Source organism: Apostichopus japonicus, chromosome 12 (assembly GCF_037975245.1).
Source record: "Apostichopus japonicus isolate 1M-3 chromosome 12, ASM3797524v1, whole genome shotgun sequence".
Lineage (NCBI taxonomy): Eukaryota > Metazoa > Echinodermata > Holothuroidea > Aspidochirotida > Stichopodidae > Apostichopus > Apostichopus japonicus.
The window spans coordinates 26384598-26403448 of NC_092572.1; the positions used below are offsets into that span (position 1 = coordinate 26384598).

The 18851-nt window shown below is 36.1% G+C and overlaps 1 protein-coding gene across 3 annotated transcripts in view; it reads right to left on the bottom strand.

Annotated features, from left to right (window-relative positions):
* LOC139976746 (uncharacterized) overlaps nucleotides 1-18851 on the bottom strand; it is a 195477-nt gene that overhangs the window by 159017 nt on the left and 17609 nt on the right. For all 3 annotated transcript variants that reach the window (XM_071985465.1, XM_071985464.1, XM_071985466.1), the window contains exons 6-10: nucleotides 18193-18303; nucleotides 14803-14922; nucleotides 11157-11267; nucleotides 6361-6579; nucleotides 4933-5043 (exon numbers count right to left, since the gene is read on the bottom strand). In XM_071985465.1, coding sequence (XP_071841566.1) covers nucleotides 4933-5043; nucleotides 6361-6579; nucleotides 11157-11267; nucleotides 14803-14922; nucleotides 18193-18303 — 672 coding nt within the window. The remainder of the gene's footprint in view (nucleotides 1-4932; nucleotides 5044-6360; nucleotides 6580-11156; nucleotides 11268-14802; nucleotides 14923-18192; nucleotides 18304-18851) is intronic.

Here is an 18851-nt window from a genome sequence, read left to right on the forward strand (position 1 = left end):
CGATGTACCATCCGCTTTCAAGCTCGCCCATGTGACGCCACTCATCAAGAAACCCTCGCTGGATCCTACCGTTCTCTCAAATTATAGGCCAGTGTCAAACCTTCCATTTGTTTCAAAGATTCTAGAAAAAGTTGTGTCATCCCGTCTCACATCCTATCTTGAACACAATGGTCTACAGGAGACTCATCAATCTGCCTACAGGAAACACCACAGCACCGAGACTGCCCTCGTGCGCATTCAGAATGATGTGATGGTAGCTCTTGGAGGTCAGAAAGCGTGCCTGATGGTTCTGTTAGACCTTTCGGCCGCTTTTGATACGGTCGACCACCGCCAGCTTCTTAGTACACTCAGTGACCTTGGTGTTAAAAGTAGCGCCTTAAAGTGGATGACATCATACCTCAGTGATCGCCAACAGATTGTGTGTCTGGGAAAGGATTCTTCTGACCCTCAGACGTTAGAATGTGGCGTGCCCCAGGGTTCGGTCCTGGGGCCTGTGCTCTTCACGGTATACACGTCTTCACTGGGTCAGCTCCTTCGCTCGCAGGACATGGACTATCACTTCTATGCAGACGACTCGAGTCTCTATCTTATGTTCCATCCCAATGATATTTCTATCACTGTGCACTGTCTAGAGAAGTGCATAGCCTCAGTTCGGCAATGGATGTCACACAAATGCCTGAAAATGAATGACTCAAAGACTGAGGTGCTTCTAATATCATCAAAGCATCTGGCCAGGAAGATAGAGTGTCCAAGCATCATTATTGGTGACCATCAGGTGGAGCCTAGTGATATGGCAAAGAGCATCGGTGTCATAATGGACAAACATGCCTCTATGGAAGACCATATAACATCTGTGTGTCGGTCTGCTCAGTACCATCTCTACAACATCGGAAGAATACGAAAATACCTCACCAGAGAAGCCACAGAGCAGTTAATCCATGCTTTCATAACATCTAAACTGGATTACTGCAATGCACTTTTCTGTGGACTACCAGTTAAACAAATAAAACGACTGCAAAGGCTCCAAAACATAGCAGCAAGGATCGTTACACTAATAAGAACATCTAATCATATTACCCCAATATTGCATGAACTTCACTGGCTGCCAGTATCACAGCGTATTAGGTTCAAAGTCCTTCTTCTTGTGTTCAAGTGCCAGAACAACATGGCACCTCCATACCTGCAAGATCTGATCCGTCTTTATCAGCCAACAAGAGCCCTACGTTCTGCTGGTCATAGTCGTCTGGAGGTTCCGATCACCAAAACAAACAGCTATGGGAACAGAGCTTTTTGCGTGGCTGGGCCACGCCTCTGGAATGAGCTGCCAGCTGAACTGAAAACTGTTCCTACTCTCACGACCTTTAAATCAAAGCTGAAAACTTTCCTTTTTAGACAGCATTACTGCAATTTTTAAACTATGTATTTAAATTTCTTTCATGTGCAATACTCAAACGTGCATGTTTTTTTTATTTTTCATACTCATTTATATTGTATTTAATTCTGCATTTTTTACTACATATTTTGTGTCATATTTTTATATTTCTTATTTGCTGTTACATAGCGTTTTAGAGCACTTTTGTGGATTTTACGCTTTACAAAATAAATTATTATTATTATTATTATAGAATATTTACGTAACCTGCATGCTAGGTTCTTTTATGTCATATTGGTGGATCTGCATACCAAGCATGACATGCAAGAGTTCATCCAAGTCTTTCTTTTGCAGTTAAGAATGATTACAATGTCTGAAGACCTTGACCTCTATCAACCTTAAATTACCTTTGACCATAAAAACTATTTAGTTATTTACTCAATACTATACTGAATACGCATCATGGTCGATTGCTTTTAACCCAGGCTATTACTGATTTCCACCAGGAGGGTTTGATTCACCTCAAAGTTGGAAAACCTCAAAGTTCTTGAAATATGTCTAATTGCACACTACAAATATAAGTCATTGCCGACATGTATGTATTAAAACTCCCGAAAATGATAAAAAAAAATAACATAATAACATTAAGTTGCAGCTACAGCTAGAAAAGTCTTCAAACATTGACCTCTGTTGACTTCAAATGACATTGACCTCCACCAACTTCAATGGCATCATTGTATTCTAGAAGGTGCAAGTACATACCGCATATTACGACCATTCACCCCATACTATTGAGTTATTATTCTAAGACATAGCTTCTCACAATAACAACTCCACACAGTACTACACACACACACTATCACTATCGCATAGATTCCCTTTGCCTATTGACAAGGAATCAATACACCATGCAACAAACACTGGAACCAGTTAACAGACATTAATTAAAATAACATGTTTAGGAAAGTACAACATGCAACTGAAGGTTAAAATGAGAGATTAAGAATAACTACGACTGGAGGTACGTGAGATGAGAACATGATCGATGGAAACAAATTAGTTTGAGTTATGATGATAGTAAAAAGTTATAGAAGTATTTACAATTCACTTGCACTTGGAATGTGCAAGATGTTGATAGTAATCCACTGTCTGTGCACACACATGTACCATCTGTACTCCCTACAGGAAATGTTGTACCACTACGTGGGTTGATGTTCGCTCATAGGTTGACATATTTTGTATTGGTATCATCCACAACCAACATAATTGTGGCTGTGATGACTATCTGTTTCTTAAATTATGAACTAAAGGTTTCATCATTCAGTGACAATACAAATATTATTAACATATATTATTATGTTAACAGATGTGTTTAGAGTTAGGGCTAGTACTTATTTGGTCTCCATCTTAGTTCAAGTTCAAACTGTCCTCATGTTCTGATATGCTTGACTACATGACATGCAAAGAAAGGGAATGTCTGCAACATTATTGTAAATAACATTGAACCAAAGACATACCGTACTAATAGCCAGTTAACCAAAACAAACAAAAGAACAAACAATAAGTCAGACAAAAACAAGTACAAAATCACAAGAAAATCGAAAACACAGGTAGTGAAAGAAAACCTTCACTAACTTCAACAATAATTAAACATTCGGTTTGCAGGCCTTCATTATCTTGGCAAGTACAAGTGACAGAAGTAGCACCCAGAAGAAAGATTGTATCGGAAGCAGGGTCACAAGAAGCAACTAATGTGCCTTGTTCTGCATCGGTGCAGGTTGGAGTTGTAAATGTTGCTACTGCTGAGGTACTCCCCATAGGTGCAGTCACCACAATTTGTTCTGTTGGACAGTTTAGTTCACTTGGTGCTTTGTTACTGCCTCTGCTAGCAAAAATGTCTTTGTTACAAGCTGTGAGTGTTAACCAAAGCATTTAATAAGCCATAAATAAATTTAAAAAAAATGTTTCCCTCTTTGCTCTTCATTAAGAATTAACCATCAACCGCTGCTCTTGGGACACTTTTCCATTAAATAATAACTAATTAATTTGCAAACAACACTGAACACATTGAATTTCTTTTGATAGCTCAATGAATTGTTTGAAACGGATACTTTCTATCCTAAAACTGCTGCTCTTGAGACACTTTTCCAATTAATAATAATTAATTAATTAATTAATTAATTTGCAAACAAAACTGGACAGGATTGAATTTTTTGGATAGTTCAGTGGATTGTTTGAAATGGATATCCGTATCAATTCTTGTCAAGGAACTTCACCAAAGGCAATGTAAAATGGTTTGTGTTTAATGAAACATCGTAAGTAATAGCTTTGATAATGCTGTGTTAAAGTGGTCCTTCCATTTAGTACAACAAGAACCACAGACAAAGATATCATTCAAGTAGTGGAAAGTTCTAAATGATTTTGGTATACTTTAGGCAAACTATTAGAAAAGGATGATTGATATTTTCCTTTGGTGATTTGTTGATCAACAGTATTAAATTATTTACAACTTAGTGGGCCTATCGTTTTGATCATGCCAGGACTTTCTTCAGAGCTTTACTGAAACAAAAACAGAGAGAGACCCCTTTGACTTCACTAATATTGCTTTCTCTTTAGACCAAATCATCTTTCTGTCCTTCTACCTCCTGTAAGTTTGTGTTTTTAGTCTGTTTTTTACAGCCTGTGGATGTAGAAAACCAACAGAATATTGATATTTCAATTATCCAAATTCAATCAACAGACAGACCATTCTAACAATAAGCAATAGGAGTTTTTGTTTCTGTTAAATACTAGTAAGAAAGCCCTCTCGAGTATCACAACGAGGATGTTGGTGAGCAGCGCAGCAGTGCTAGTAACAATGCGTGGGCAATCTAGTTTTAAACACCTCAAGATTACGGCTCTCCTTCACGTCCAAGGATTGCGTGTTCCAGTCTTTAATAGTCCTAGGATAGAAACTATACTGAAAAGCATGATGATTCTGTGGTCAAGCAGACTTGCCTTTTGGTGGAGTGTACTTGTCAACAAGACATAATTATGTCGCAGGTTTTGATTTCATAATTTTGATTCCTGTCTGTAGCATTAAGATATGTTTTAACACATTGTTCTGTATCACTACAATAGGTGAACACCAAACAGACAGTTGATATCAACCACCCTTATGTAAAGAAACAGAAAACAAAAGCATACATAAGACTCAAAGAGGCTTGAACAATAACATTCCACTGATTCTATGAAGCTACACATTGAGTTAGTGTCAGGCAAAAAAATTTGATCTTGCCTAAAAAACACTAATGTTACAGGTATCTGGATAAAACTGACAGATAAAATGATATTAGGAAAACTACTGAATATACAACTAAACTCTACTTTCAAATCTATTCAGCGTAAGTGCCTTTGTCCACTGTTGCCCATTGTCATCTCCTTATATCCAATACCTTACCATGTAAGACACAATGAAACAAGACAAATATAATTCTTCCTACAGGTTATCTGATGCTACTGTGGCGATGCATTTCTGAAATCAATGTATCTGTACTGTTAAGACCAAGTGGTGTACTTACTTGTTTGACAGACGTTGCCTGAGAATCCTTCGACACACGTACATTGGAAGGTATTACCAAAAACAGTGCAGGTACCACCATTTAGACAAGGTGATCCAATACAGGGATTAGCTATAGTGACAAAGAGATGGGAAAATATAGAAACCATTAATGCTACAAAAAATGCTATAAAAATTAAGATATCAAGATACAAAAATACAAAAATATATACATATGTGAAAGATCTTGAAAGATCAGAGTTACAAAACTAGGTTCTTATCCATACACAGGTGAATGAAACATGTATAGCACATAAAAGATCCTACATAGATATATATCAGAGTTACAAAACTAATTTTTAATCCATACACAGGTTAATGAATCATGTATAGCACATAAAAGATCCTACCTAGATAAAATACTGCATCTCTAACATTAGCTTCAGTTACATACTTGATATGTATCAGTAGATGTGAAATTCTACCAGCCATGATAAATGTTCACTGGTATATATTAGGCTAGTATATTACTTCAGTGGCCTTGCATGGGTTGTAGTCAATGTAGTACCACCATTTTAACCCATGGGTGTTAAATGCCATTGTATAGACCAGAAAGTCATGAAAGACCATGTTTGCAACTTTTGTTATGTATGATAGGTATTAATTAGCATGAGCTGACAGTCTCATTTATTTGAAATGAAACTGAAGCCAAATTGATTACACCTTGATCAGATTTCAGGATCAATTCTTCATATTTAAAAAAGAATAATAATTGATTACACCTTGATCAGATTTCAGGATCAATTCTTCATATTTGAAAAATAATAATAATAATTGATTACACCTTTATCAGATTTCAGGATCAATTCTTCATGATAAATAGATTAATAATAGCTTTGATGATGCTATGTGTTTAAGCGATGCCTCCGCTAATGTCCAATGAAAAATAAAAGACAAAAATATCATCCAATTAGTGAAAAAGTCTACATGAGTTTTGCTTACTTTAAGCAAACTATTAGAGAAGGTTGTTAATTTAATCTTTGATGAGTGGTACTACAAGATCAAGTCATGTTAACTTAAGACCATCGCGCCTGCCCGACTGATCACTACCCAACTCAACCAGACTGTCGTCATGTATGAAATTGTGGATAATATGGCAGTGGGGTCTATAGACTACAACTGATCAAGAGTAGTGGGGAAATTTATGCATTAAGCCTCAATTAGTACTCTAGTATTAATTAGAAAATTGTGCTTCCATCTCAACGCAGATATCTGGATAAACAAGATATAAGAACAAATTAAATTTAGAATTGGATACAACCCCAATAGTTTCATAGTGTTTAACCATGTGACCAATGAACCCTAATGTCCTCATCTAATTCCCTTTACTAAAGAAGACAAAATGAAATTCAATGAGATTATATGTCACCCAAGTCTTGTATATTCTTACCTACAAACACATTGAAGGTACAGACATCTGATGAGCCAAGATTATCTGTGCAAACGCATGCAACAGCAGTAGTAGTTCCTGCTTGGAAAGTGCTTCCAGCTGGAGGGTTGCAATTGACTGCAAGAGCACCTTGTTCAGCATCATTACAAGTGGGGGGTATTGTGAAACTGTTGACAGTGCCAACTGGACAACCAAACAACTCAGGTGCATTGTTTGCAGCTGTTAAATGAACAAACAAAAAACACAACTTGAAGAAATGTCAAATAAATGAGATTATTTGATGTTAAAAGTAGAAAGCAGTCTTATTCTTGGAATTTCACTGTTATATTTTCAGATTATTCATTTCAAATGTATCCATCAAGGCCAAAATTAGTATTCCAAATTTAATACGAATTAGTGTTTCCGTTTCCACTCCGAGATATGGATAAAGGAATAAGAAAAAATGAAATTTTTTAATTGGATATAACCCCAAATGTAACATAGTGCATCACCAATGACCAATGTTGCCTAATGTCTCAACTTATTCCCTTGACTCTATACAAAAAAAAAAGAAGAAAAAATGAAATTCAATGAGTTTATATGTCACCCAAGTCTGGTATATTCTTACCTACAAACACACAGAAGGTACAGAAATCTGATGAGCCAAGATTATCTGAGCAAACGCATGCAACATTTAAATGTGAAGTACACAATTTTGCATCTAAATATTTCAAGAAGGGTGGGGGGGAAGTTCCAAATCGTAACAAAGGGTAGAGCCTATATGGTGGTTGAAGGGCCTTAATTGAAACGATGATTCTCTGACCATTAATATTAATGGAAATGAGAAAAATGTCTTGTGTATCCAAACAAAATGGTAATGTATAGGATACATCAGTTGAACCACTTCCAGGGGGTGCATTGGCAGTCACATCTGGACAGCTTTGGAAAGTCGGACTAGTGTTTATAGCTACAACAATTAAAGCAAACGAAATAAAACGATCAATGATATTGACTTGAGAATTCAAAGAGAATAGGAAATTAAGTTTGATTTGACATCAATTGGTAGTCATATTGGTAGTAAAGGTTTCCATTAATAATTGATTTGACCTACATTCAAGTGAAACCTCTTATACTTTCCCATAACTATATTTCTGTTATCAATTTTGGAATGATCCTTATCTCAGCATGTTTTGTTCCTTATGTAGCATGGAGATTCATTAACATCCTTACTGAGGACCCTGTACTTAAGAGTAAACTTACTCAAGTTACTCCTAATGGCAGACTCTGTCAATGTATAAACATGTTTACCATGTTTTAGTACATCAGTTCAGGCTGTAATAATTGAATATATCAAGGTTGTAGTATTTGTTAGCAAAGTGTACGTATATATACATGTAGACTTAGCTGGCACCTCATAGAGGGTTCCAGTAAATGTGACGAGACATTGACATATGAAGATAACTCCATTTGTAAAGCACAGGCCGCCATTTTGACATACAACATTTGTGCATAGATCGACTGGAGCTGAAGTGAAGTACAAAACAAAATTATTACAGAATGGAATGTCCTGATTACAGCAAGTATAGGTTATGAAAGTGCAATGGTAACACAATAGCTGAAGAAAGGAAAAGAAATGGAGTGGCTAAAAATATTTAACTTGAAATGAAAATATGAAATGCATAAGTTAATTAATCAAAGTTGGTGACACAGACATGATTTTAGTCTTGGTCAAGTCGTTTGTAATATCTTTTTTCGTGTACAAACTGTACATGCCTCAGAGTCTGTTTCTGCCTACCACGAAAGTGCTTGCCCACTGCATTTTACATGCCCAAGGATCTGTCTGATACAAACGTCTTGGACATTTCTCCAAAGAGGTGCGTGAACTTATGCAAACCACAAATCCTTTCTTCATGTTATTATTACGAAATTGCGTGTCACTTGAGATCATGTTTCTTCCACAGATATTAGCGACCGTCTAGCAGTGTACAAACCAATCTAAGGCCAAGAGATTGTTCCCTGCAGGATGGAGGGCATGAATAAAAATTTGGGGGTATGTGGGCGTGAACAGCTTCATTGCTTTTCCAAAGCAAATCTGCCAAAATCAAAGCGAAACTTAAGATACAGTAGCTTGGGAGAAATGTGCAAATGATCTAACCATCCATTATCACATTCCATATCCTCCCAGGTGTGGTCAGGTATGGCCTGCAACATACACAGTTCTCAATTGGTGCTACGTTACCTGTATCTTATAGCAAAAACTGTTTTTGTGACAAGCTGTTTGTGTTAACCATTGAAGCATTCAATATCTGATATCCAGTACTATCATTAATCTTTTTTAAACTCAAGCATCAAAGGTTGATTAAAACAGCATTACTTCCTGACAGTTGTATTTACAAACATATTTCATTATTATCTACTTCTGAAAGTAAAGAAGTCATGAAATCCACAAACAGCTTCAACATACTCATATTCATTCAACTTGAGCTGATGTTCTCTCATAGGTTGACATATTTTGTTTTGGTATCATCTACAACCAACATAATTGTGGCTGTGATGACTATCTGTTTCTTAAATTATGAACTAAAGGTTTTATCATTCAGTGACAATTCAAATATTAGTAACATTTTTTATTATGTTAACAGATAATGTGTTTAGAGTTAGGGCTAGTACTTAGTTGGTCTCCATCTTAGTGTCTTCATGTTCTGACATATTTGACTAAGTGACATGCAAAGAAAGGGAATGTCTGCAACATTGTTGTAAATAACATTGAACCGAAGACACACACGTATTAATTGCCAGTAAACCAAAACAAACAAAAGAACAAACAATAAGTCAGACAAAATCAAGTACAAAATCACAAGAAAATAGACAACACAGGTAGTGAAAGAAAACCTTCACTAACTTGAACAATAATTAAACATTCGGTTTGCAGGCCTTCATTATCTTGGCAAGTACAAGTGACAGAAGTAGGAAAGCTTGTATCTGAAGCAGGCTCACACAAAGCAACTATGTGCCTTGTTCTGCATTAGTGCAAGTTGGAGTTGTAAATGTTGATACTGCTGAGGTACTCCCCATAGGTGCAATCACCACAATTTGTTCTGTTGGACAGTTTAGTTCACTTGGTGCTTCATTACATGCCTCTGCTAGCAAAAATGTCTTTGTGACAAGCTATCAGTGTTAGCCAAAGCATTTAATGAGCAATAAATAAATAAAAAACAATTTTTCCCTCTTTGCTCTTCATTAAGAATTAACCTTCAACCGATGCTATTGGGACACTTTTCCATTTAATAATAATTAATTAATTTGCAAACAACACTGAACACATTGAATTGTTTTGATATTTCAATGAAATGTTTGAAACGGATACTTTCTATCATAAAACTGCTGCTCTTGAGACACTTTTTCAATTAATAATGATTAATTAATTAATTAATTTGCAAACAAAACTGGACAGGATTGAAGTTTTTGGATAGTTTAGTGGATTGTTTGAAATGGATATCCATATCAATTCTTGTCAAGGAACTTCACCAAAGGCAATGTAAAATGGTTTTTGTTTAATGAAACATCGTAAGTAATAGCTTTGATAATGCTATGTGTTAAAGTGGTCCTTCCATTTAGTACAACAAGAAACACAGACAAAGATATCATTCAAGTAGTGGAAAGTTCTAAATGATTTTGGTATACTTTAGGCAAACTATTAGAAAAGGATGATTGATATTTTCCTTTGGTGATTTGTTGATCAACATTATTAAATTATTTACAACTTAGTGGGCCTATCGTTTTGATCATGCCAGGACTTTCTTCAGAGCTTTACTGAAACAAAAACAGAGAGAGACCCCTTTGACTTCACTAATATTGCTTTCTCTTTAGACCAAATCATCTTTCTGTCCTTCTATCTCCTGTAAGTTTGTTTTTAGTCTGTTTTTTACAGCCTGTGGATGTAGAAAACCAACAGAATATTGATATTTCAATTATCCAAATTCAATCAACAGACAGACCATTCTAACAATAAGCAATAGGAGTTTTTGTTTCTGTTAAATACTAGTAAAAAGACCCTCTCGAGTATCACAACGAGGATGTTGGTGCGCAGCGCAGCAGTGCTAGTAACAATGCGTGGGCAATCTAGTTTTAAACACCTCAAGACTAGGGCTCTCCTTAACGGCCGAGGATTGCGTGTTCCAGTCTTTTATAGTCCTAGGATAGAAACTATACTGAAAAGCATGATGATTCTGTGGTCAAGCAGACTTGCCTTTTGGTGGAGTGTACTTGTCAACAAGACATATTTATGTTGCAAAATGGTTTTGTTTTCATTATTTTGATTCTTGTCTGTAGCATTAAGATATGTTTTAACACATTGTTCTGTATCACTACAATAGGTGAACACCAAACAGACAGTTGAAATCAACCACCCTTATGTAAAGAAACAGAAAACAAAAGCATACATAGAACTCAAAGAGGCTTGAAAGATAACATTCCACGGATTCTATGAGGCTACACATTGATTTAGTGTCAGGCAAAAAAAATTTGATCTTGCCTAAAACACACTAATGTTACAGGTATCTGGATAAAACTGAAAGATAAAATTATATTAGGAAAACTACTGAATATACAACTAAACTTTACTTTCAAATCTATTCAGTGTAAGTGCCTTTGTCCACTGTTGCCCATTGTCATCTCCTTATATCCAATACCTTACCATGTAAGACACACTGAAACAAGACAAATATAATTTTTCCTACAGGTTATGTGATGCTACTGTGGTGATGCATTTCTGGAATCAATGTATCTGTACTATGAAGACCAAGTGGTGTACTTACGTGTTTGACAGACGTTGCCTGAGAATCCTCCGACACACGTACATTGGAAGGTATCACCAAAAACAGTGCAGGTACCACCATTTAGACAAGGTGATCCACTACAGGGATTAGCTATAGTGACAAAGAGATGGGGAAATATAGAAACCATTAATGCTAGAAAAAAATGCTAGAAAAATTAATATATAAAGATACAAAAGTACAAAAATATATACATATGTTACAAAACAAGGTTCTTATCCATACACAGTTAATGAAACATGTATAGCACATAAAAGATCCTAACTAGATAGAATACTGCATCTCTAACATTAGCTTCAGTTACACACTTGATATGTATCAGTAGATGTGAAATTCTACCAGCCATGATAAATGTTCACTGGTATATATTAGGCTAGTTATTACTTCAGTGGCCTGGCATGGGTTGTAGTCAATGTAGTACCACCATTTTTACCCATGGGTATTAAATGCCATTGTATAGACCAGAAAGTTATGATAGACCATGTTTGCAGCTCGTTATGCTAAATTAACAATTTTTGTTATGTATGATTGGTATTAATTAGCATGAGCTAAAATCTCATTTATTTTTGGAAGTCTTATAGCATGTGTCATTTGGAATTTTAATACGTTACTCAGTGTGCTTATGTTCCAGTTGGAGTTTGCAGTGATCCCTAAGTAAACTGCATAGCTTAACTTGGTATACAAAGCTTTCTAGACCAAGTTCTGAAGCTGGTTTGGACTTGTTCTTTTTTATTCTAAGAAAGAGAACTGTAGACTATGGGGTTGAAGTATAATCAATTGACACCCTAAACAGTTGTCACATAAGATAATCCCAGCCTATTAAACTTATTTTACATGTAAGAATCTGGATGAACATTACAGGTATTTATAACTTGCTAGTTTTAGTTACTATAATAGCTTTGTGCATATTTCATGTGACTAGACATAACACTAGTAGTCCTATGGAACTTTGCACTACTTAGTGCAGTGAAGCAGAAAGAAAGTGGAATAAGTCAAGCTAGGTATAGTGGCAGACTGAACCACTTCTAAGATTCTTTTACTTTCAACATTGTATAGTTCATGGTAGTTCAATGGCAACTTGTTTTAGTTATGGACAAAAGGTACCAATCATGCAAATTATCTGTGTTAATTATAGATATGGAACTTACTTAGCACAGTGACCATAAATGTACAGGAACCAGTCAGACCTCCACTGTCCTGACATGTACATAGAACGGTTGTGAATGAACATACTTCCAAAGTAGCACTTATACCACCTTGCATTTATAAATCAAATTCAAGTTGATGATATTAAAATAAGAAATATATTTAAACTTATTACCATAAAGATATCAATTTATTTTCATAATGCATGCTATTCATATTGTTAACAACTGGTATCTATAGGCAATCAAAATGTAAGGCCTGGTTGTCAAGTGCCACCATTTTGGCAAAGGTTGACAGCACAAATAACAGTAACAAAACTTGTCAGATTGGATCTTGGGCTTTGACTTCCAGACTGAGACAGTCCTGTTCCACACCTTACTTTTGTCAAACATGCAAACAAGAAAGCTAAAAGGCAAGCTAATTTCTTGACACAATGTATACAAGAACATCTAATGTAAAACTGCAAACAAGCTTTTCAAGTTATGACGACCATTGTTGACCTTATGTTATAAGCAACTCAGGGTTTGCACTCAAGTTTAAGGTTCAACCATGCTTTACCATTTGAGTTATCATGTCTATAAGGTTTCTATACACAGGAGGATTAATAACTTATCAAGACCAAATGACAGATCTAGCTAAGCTGCAAAACAAATAACAAACTTAATAATGTTAATTAGCAGGGGCGTATCCAGGGGCGCAACAGGCGCGCCCCCCCCTATTGGCCGTCACCAAAAAAAAAAAGTTTAGCCAAAAAAAAAAAAATTGATGACGACCTTTATGTGAGATGTCGGTGATCGCTCAGCCCCCCCCCCCCCTCCCGTATGCTTTATTTTTTGTTTACCAAAAAAAGGTTCTGGCGAAGTTCGGCGGCATAATAGTTTTAGAAACATAGATGGTAATTGTGTTTGTATTATCACTATAAACACTAAGTGACATGCCAGCCATACTAAATTGTGCATTTTGTGTCCATATTTACTGGAAATGTTGCTTATTATTAAGGTCGAAAAATGGATCACATATGGCCATTGGCGGCGATCCTGGGTGGAGGGGGATATATCCCCCCCATAAAAATGGGTGGAGGGGATGTAATGCACCATATCCCCCCCCCACCAAATGCCAGGGATAAGAATATTTTCATGCCTACATTTATGCATCTTCGTTAATGTACGGCTCTTTTTTAGCTTCATTTCTCGCCTATACCATAAACGCAGTGCGATCTTTTCAAATAAAGCGTCTTTATAAAGCAAAAATAGTTGACTGTAGGCTTCATTGGCCCTATAACAACAAAATGTATTATTGCGCCCACGGTATTGATATAGTACATATATGCACCCTCATAGTATTCATATAGGCCCTAAAGTAGGCCTACACACATACATGTTCCCTCGAACAGCTGAGAATCTCATGTAACCAGGGTAATGCTTAATACACGTTTCACCTGGATGCCCTAGCAATCGGTACCTAGGAATGTAACTATGTGTAATTGTGTATTGCATGCGTATAGGCCTATAATAGCCTGCATGAGGCCATTTTCTTCATCGAATAATATAAAAGAGCTCTTGAACATTCTAACGTTGCACCTGAAACAAGATTGACAGGGGCAATTTTTCCCAAAATAACACCCGAAATTAAACAAAAAGTATTTTGGATCCTGATTATGAGATATTTCGGACATGACATCCCTATTTTAAAGTTGGGTATATACCGCTTGGAAACCTTGTGGAAACCTCGAAGTGCCGTTTCCGGCCATCTAGAGGGTTTGTTAATCCCAAAATTTTCTTGTACGCTTCGCGCCAACTCATGGTGGCGCTACGCTTAGATAGTCAACAAGGTCATATCCCCCCCCCCTCGGAAGTACGGATTGCCGCCCATGCATATGACACCATTTTGCACTTCAGCCCTTCTTCGAAAGCAAAAATTGTACACCCCTCCCCTTAGACCCATCCCCCAGGACAGCGATCATTCATGCCTGACGCCCCCCCTATTTGAAAATCCTGGATACGCCCCTGATTAGTTTTTGAATTTATTAGTTTTGTTAATCAGCATGTCTTCCAAACATAATCAATTTTACATGGAAAACAGAAGATGACTTGAGAATTCATAGAGAATAGAAAATTCAGTTTGATTTTGACATCAATTGGTAGTCATATTGGTGATAGAGGTTTCCATTAATAATTGCTTTGACCTACATTCAAATGAAACCTGTTATCCTTTCCCATAACTATATTTCTGTTATCAATTTTGAAATGATCCTTATCTCAGCATGTTTTATTCCTTATGTAGCATGGATATTCATTAACATCCTTACTGAGGACCCTGTACTTGAGAGTAAACTTACTCAAGTTACTCCTAATGGCAGACTCTGTCAATGTATAAACATGTTAACCATGTTTTAGTACATCAGTTCAGGCTGTAATAATTGAATATAGCAAGGTTGTAGTACTTGTTAGCAAAGTTTACGTATATATACATGAAGACTTACCTGGCACCTCACAGAAGGTTCCAGAAAATGTGGGGATACATACACATATGAAGATAACTCCATTCGTAATGCACGTGCCGCCATTTTGACATACAACATTTGTGCATGGATCGACTGGAGCTGAAGTGAAGTACAAAAACAAGATTATTTCAGAATGGAATGTCCTGAATACAGCAAGTATAGGTTATGAGAGTGCAAAGGTAACACAATAGCTGAGAGAAAAAGAAATGGAGTTGCTAAAAATATGAAATGCATAAGTCAATTAATCAAAGTTGGTGACACATACATGATTTTAGTCTTGGTCAAGTCGTGTGTAATACCTTTTTCTTGCGTGCAAACTATACATGCCTCAGAGTCTGTTTCTGACTACCACGAATGTGCTTGCCCACCCCATTTTACATGCCCGAGGATCTGTCCGATACAAACGTCTTGAACATTTCTCCAAAGAGGTGCGTAAACTTATGCAAACCACAAAACCTTTCTTCATGTTATTATTACAAAATTGAGTGTCACGCGAGATCATGTTTCTTCCACAGATATTAGCGACCGTCTAGCAGTGTACAAACCAATCTCAGGCCAAGAGATTGTACACTGCAGGAGGGAGGGTATGAATAAAAATTTGGGGGATATGTTGGCCTAATTGGCAACCTGATTGACTTCTTCTCTTTTCCAAAGCAAATCTGCCAATATCAAATGAAAACTTAAGATAGCCTGGGAGAAATGTGCAAATGATCTAACCAACCATTATCACATGCCATATCCTCCCTGTGGTCAGGTATGGCCTGCAACATACACAGTTTTCACTTGGTGCTACGTTACCTGTATCTAATAGCAAAGGTGTTTTTGTGACAAGCTGTTTGTGTTAACCATTGACGCATTCATTAGGGTGAGTCTGATATCCAGTACTATCATTAACCTTTTCAAACTCAAGCATCAAAGGTTGATTAAAACAGCATTACTTCCTGACAGTTGTATTTACATACATATTTCATTATTTTCTATTTCTGAAAGTTAAGAAGTCATGAAATCCACAAACAGCTTCAACATACTCATATCCATTAAATTTGAACTGATGTTCGCTCATAGGATGACATATTTTGTATTGGTATCATCTACAACCAACATAATTGTGGCTGTGATGACTATCTGTTTCTTAAATTATGAACTAAAGGTTTCATCATTCAGTGACAATACAAATATTAGTAACATTTTTTATTATGTTAACAGATAATGTGTTTAGAGTTAGGGCTAGTACTTAGTTGGTCTCCATCTTAGTGTCTTCATGTTCTGACATATTTGACTAAGTGACATGCAAAGAAAGGGAATGTCTGCAACATTGTTGTAAATAACATTGAACCGAAGACACACACGTATTAACTGCCAGTAAACCAAAACAAACAAAAGAACAAACAATAAGTCAGACAAAATCAAGTACAAAATCACAAGAAAATACACAACACAGGTAGTGAAAGGAACCTTCATTAATCTTGAACAATTATTAAACATTCGGTTTGCAGGCCTTCATTATCTTGGCAAGTACAAGTGACAGAAGTAGGAAAGCTTGTATCTGAAGCAGGCTCACACAAAGCAACTATGTGCCTTGTTCTGCATTAGTGCAAGTTGGAATTGTAAATGTTGATACTGCTGAGGTACTCCCCATAGGTGAGGTCACCACAATTTGTTCTGTTGGACAGTTTCGTTCACTTGGTGCTTCGTTACCTGCCTCTGCTAGCAAAAATGTCTTTGTTACAAGCTGTGAGTGTTAGCCAAAGCATTTAATGAGCAATAAATAAATATAAAAAAAATGTTTCCCTCTTTGCTTTTCATTAAGAATTAACCATCAACCGCTGCTCTTGGGACACTTTTCCATTAAATAATAACTAATTAATTTGCAAACAACACTGAACACATTGAATTTCTTTTGATAGCTCAATGAATTGTTTGAAACGGATACTTTCTATCCTAAAACTGCTGCTCTTGAGACACTTTTCCAATTAATAATAATTAATTAATTTGCAAACAAAACTGGACAGGATTGGATTTTTTGGATAGTTTAGTGGATTGTTTGAAATGGATATCCATATCAATTCTTGTCAAGGAACTTCACCAAAGGCAATGTAAAATGGTTTGTGTTTAATGAAACATCGTAAGTAATAGCTTTGATAATGCTATGTGTTAAAGTGGTCCTTCCATTTAGTACAACAAGAAACACAGACAAAGATATCATTCAAGTAGTGGAAAATTCTAAATGATTTTGGTATACTTTAGGCAAACTATTAGAAAAGGATGATTGATATTTTCCTTTGGTGATTTGTTGATCAACATTATTAAATTATTTACAACTTAGTGGGCCTATCGTTTTGATCATCCAGGACTTTCTTCAGAGCTTTACTGAAACAAAAACAGAGAGAGACCCCTTTGACTTCACTAATATTGCTTTCTCTTTAGACCAAATCATCTTTCTGTCCTTCTATCTCCTGTAAGTTTGTTTTTAGTCTGTTACAGCCTGTGGATGTAGAAAACCAACAGAATATTGATATTTCAATTATCCAAATTCAATCAACAGACAGACCATTCTAACAATAAGCAATAGGAGTTTTTGTTTCTGTTAAATACTAGTAAAAAGACCCTCTCGAGTATCACAACGAGGATGTTGGTGCGCAGCGCAGCAGTGCTAGTAACAATGCGTGGGCAATCTAGTTTTAAACACCTCAAGACTAGGGCTCTCCTTAACGGCCGAGGATTGCGTGTTCCAGTCTTTTATAGTCCTAGGATAGAAACTATACTGAAAAGCATGATGATTCTGGGTCAAGCAGACTTGCCTTTTGGTGGAGTGTACTTGTCAACAAGACATATTTATGTTGCAAAATGGTTTTGTTTTCATAATTTTTATTCTTGTCTGTAGCATTAAGATATGTTTTAACACATTGTTCTGTATCACTACAATAGGTGAACACCAAACAGACAGTTGAAATCAACCACCCTTATGTAAAGAAACAGAAAACAAAAGCATACATAGGACTCAAAGAGGCTTGAACGATAACATTCCACGGATTCTATGAGGCTACACATTGATTTAGTGTCAGGCAAAAAAAAATTGATCTTGCCTAAAACACACTAATGTTACAGGTATCTGGATAAAACTGAAAGATAAAATTATATTAGGAAAACTACTGAATATACAACTAAACTCTACTTTCAAATCTATTCAGTGTAAGTGCCTTTGTCCACTGTTGCCCATTGTCATCTCCTTATATCCAATACCTTACCATGTAAGACACACTGAAACAAGACAAATATAATTTTTCCTACAGGTTATCTGATGCTACTGTGGCGATGCATTTCTGGAATCAATGTATCTGTACTATGAAGACCAAGTGGTGTACTTACGTGTTTGACAGACGTTGCCTGAGAATCCTCCGACACACGTACATTGGAAGGTATCACCAAAAACAGTGCAGGTACCACCATTTAGACAAGGTGATCCACTACAGGGATTAGCTATAGTGACAAAGAGATGGGGAAATATAGAAACCATTAATGCTAGAAAAATGCTAGAAAAATTAATATATAAAGATACAAAAGTACAAAAATATATACATATGTTACAAAACAAGGTTCTTATCCATACACAGTTAATGAAACATGTATAGTACATAAAAGATCCTACCTAGATAGAATACTGCATCTCTAACATTAGCTTCAGTTACACACTTGATATTTATCAGTAGATGTTAAATTCTACCAGCAATGATAAATGTTCACTGGTATATATTAGGCTAGTTATTACTTCAGTGGCCTTGCATGGGTTGTAGTCAATGTAGTACCACCATTTTAACCCATGGGTGTTAAATGCCATTGTATAGACCAGAAAGTCATGATAGACCATGTTTGCAGCTCGTTATGCTAAATTGACAACTTTTGTTATGTATGATAGGTATTAATTAGCATGAGCTGACAGTCTCATTTATTTTTGGAAGTCTTATAGCATATGTCATTTGGAATATTCATACGTTACTCAGTGTGCTTATGTTCCAGTTGGGTTTTGC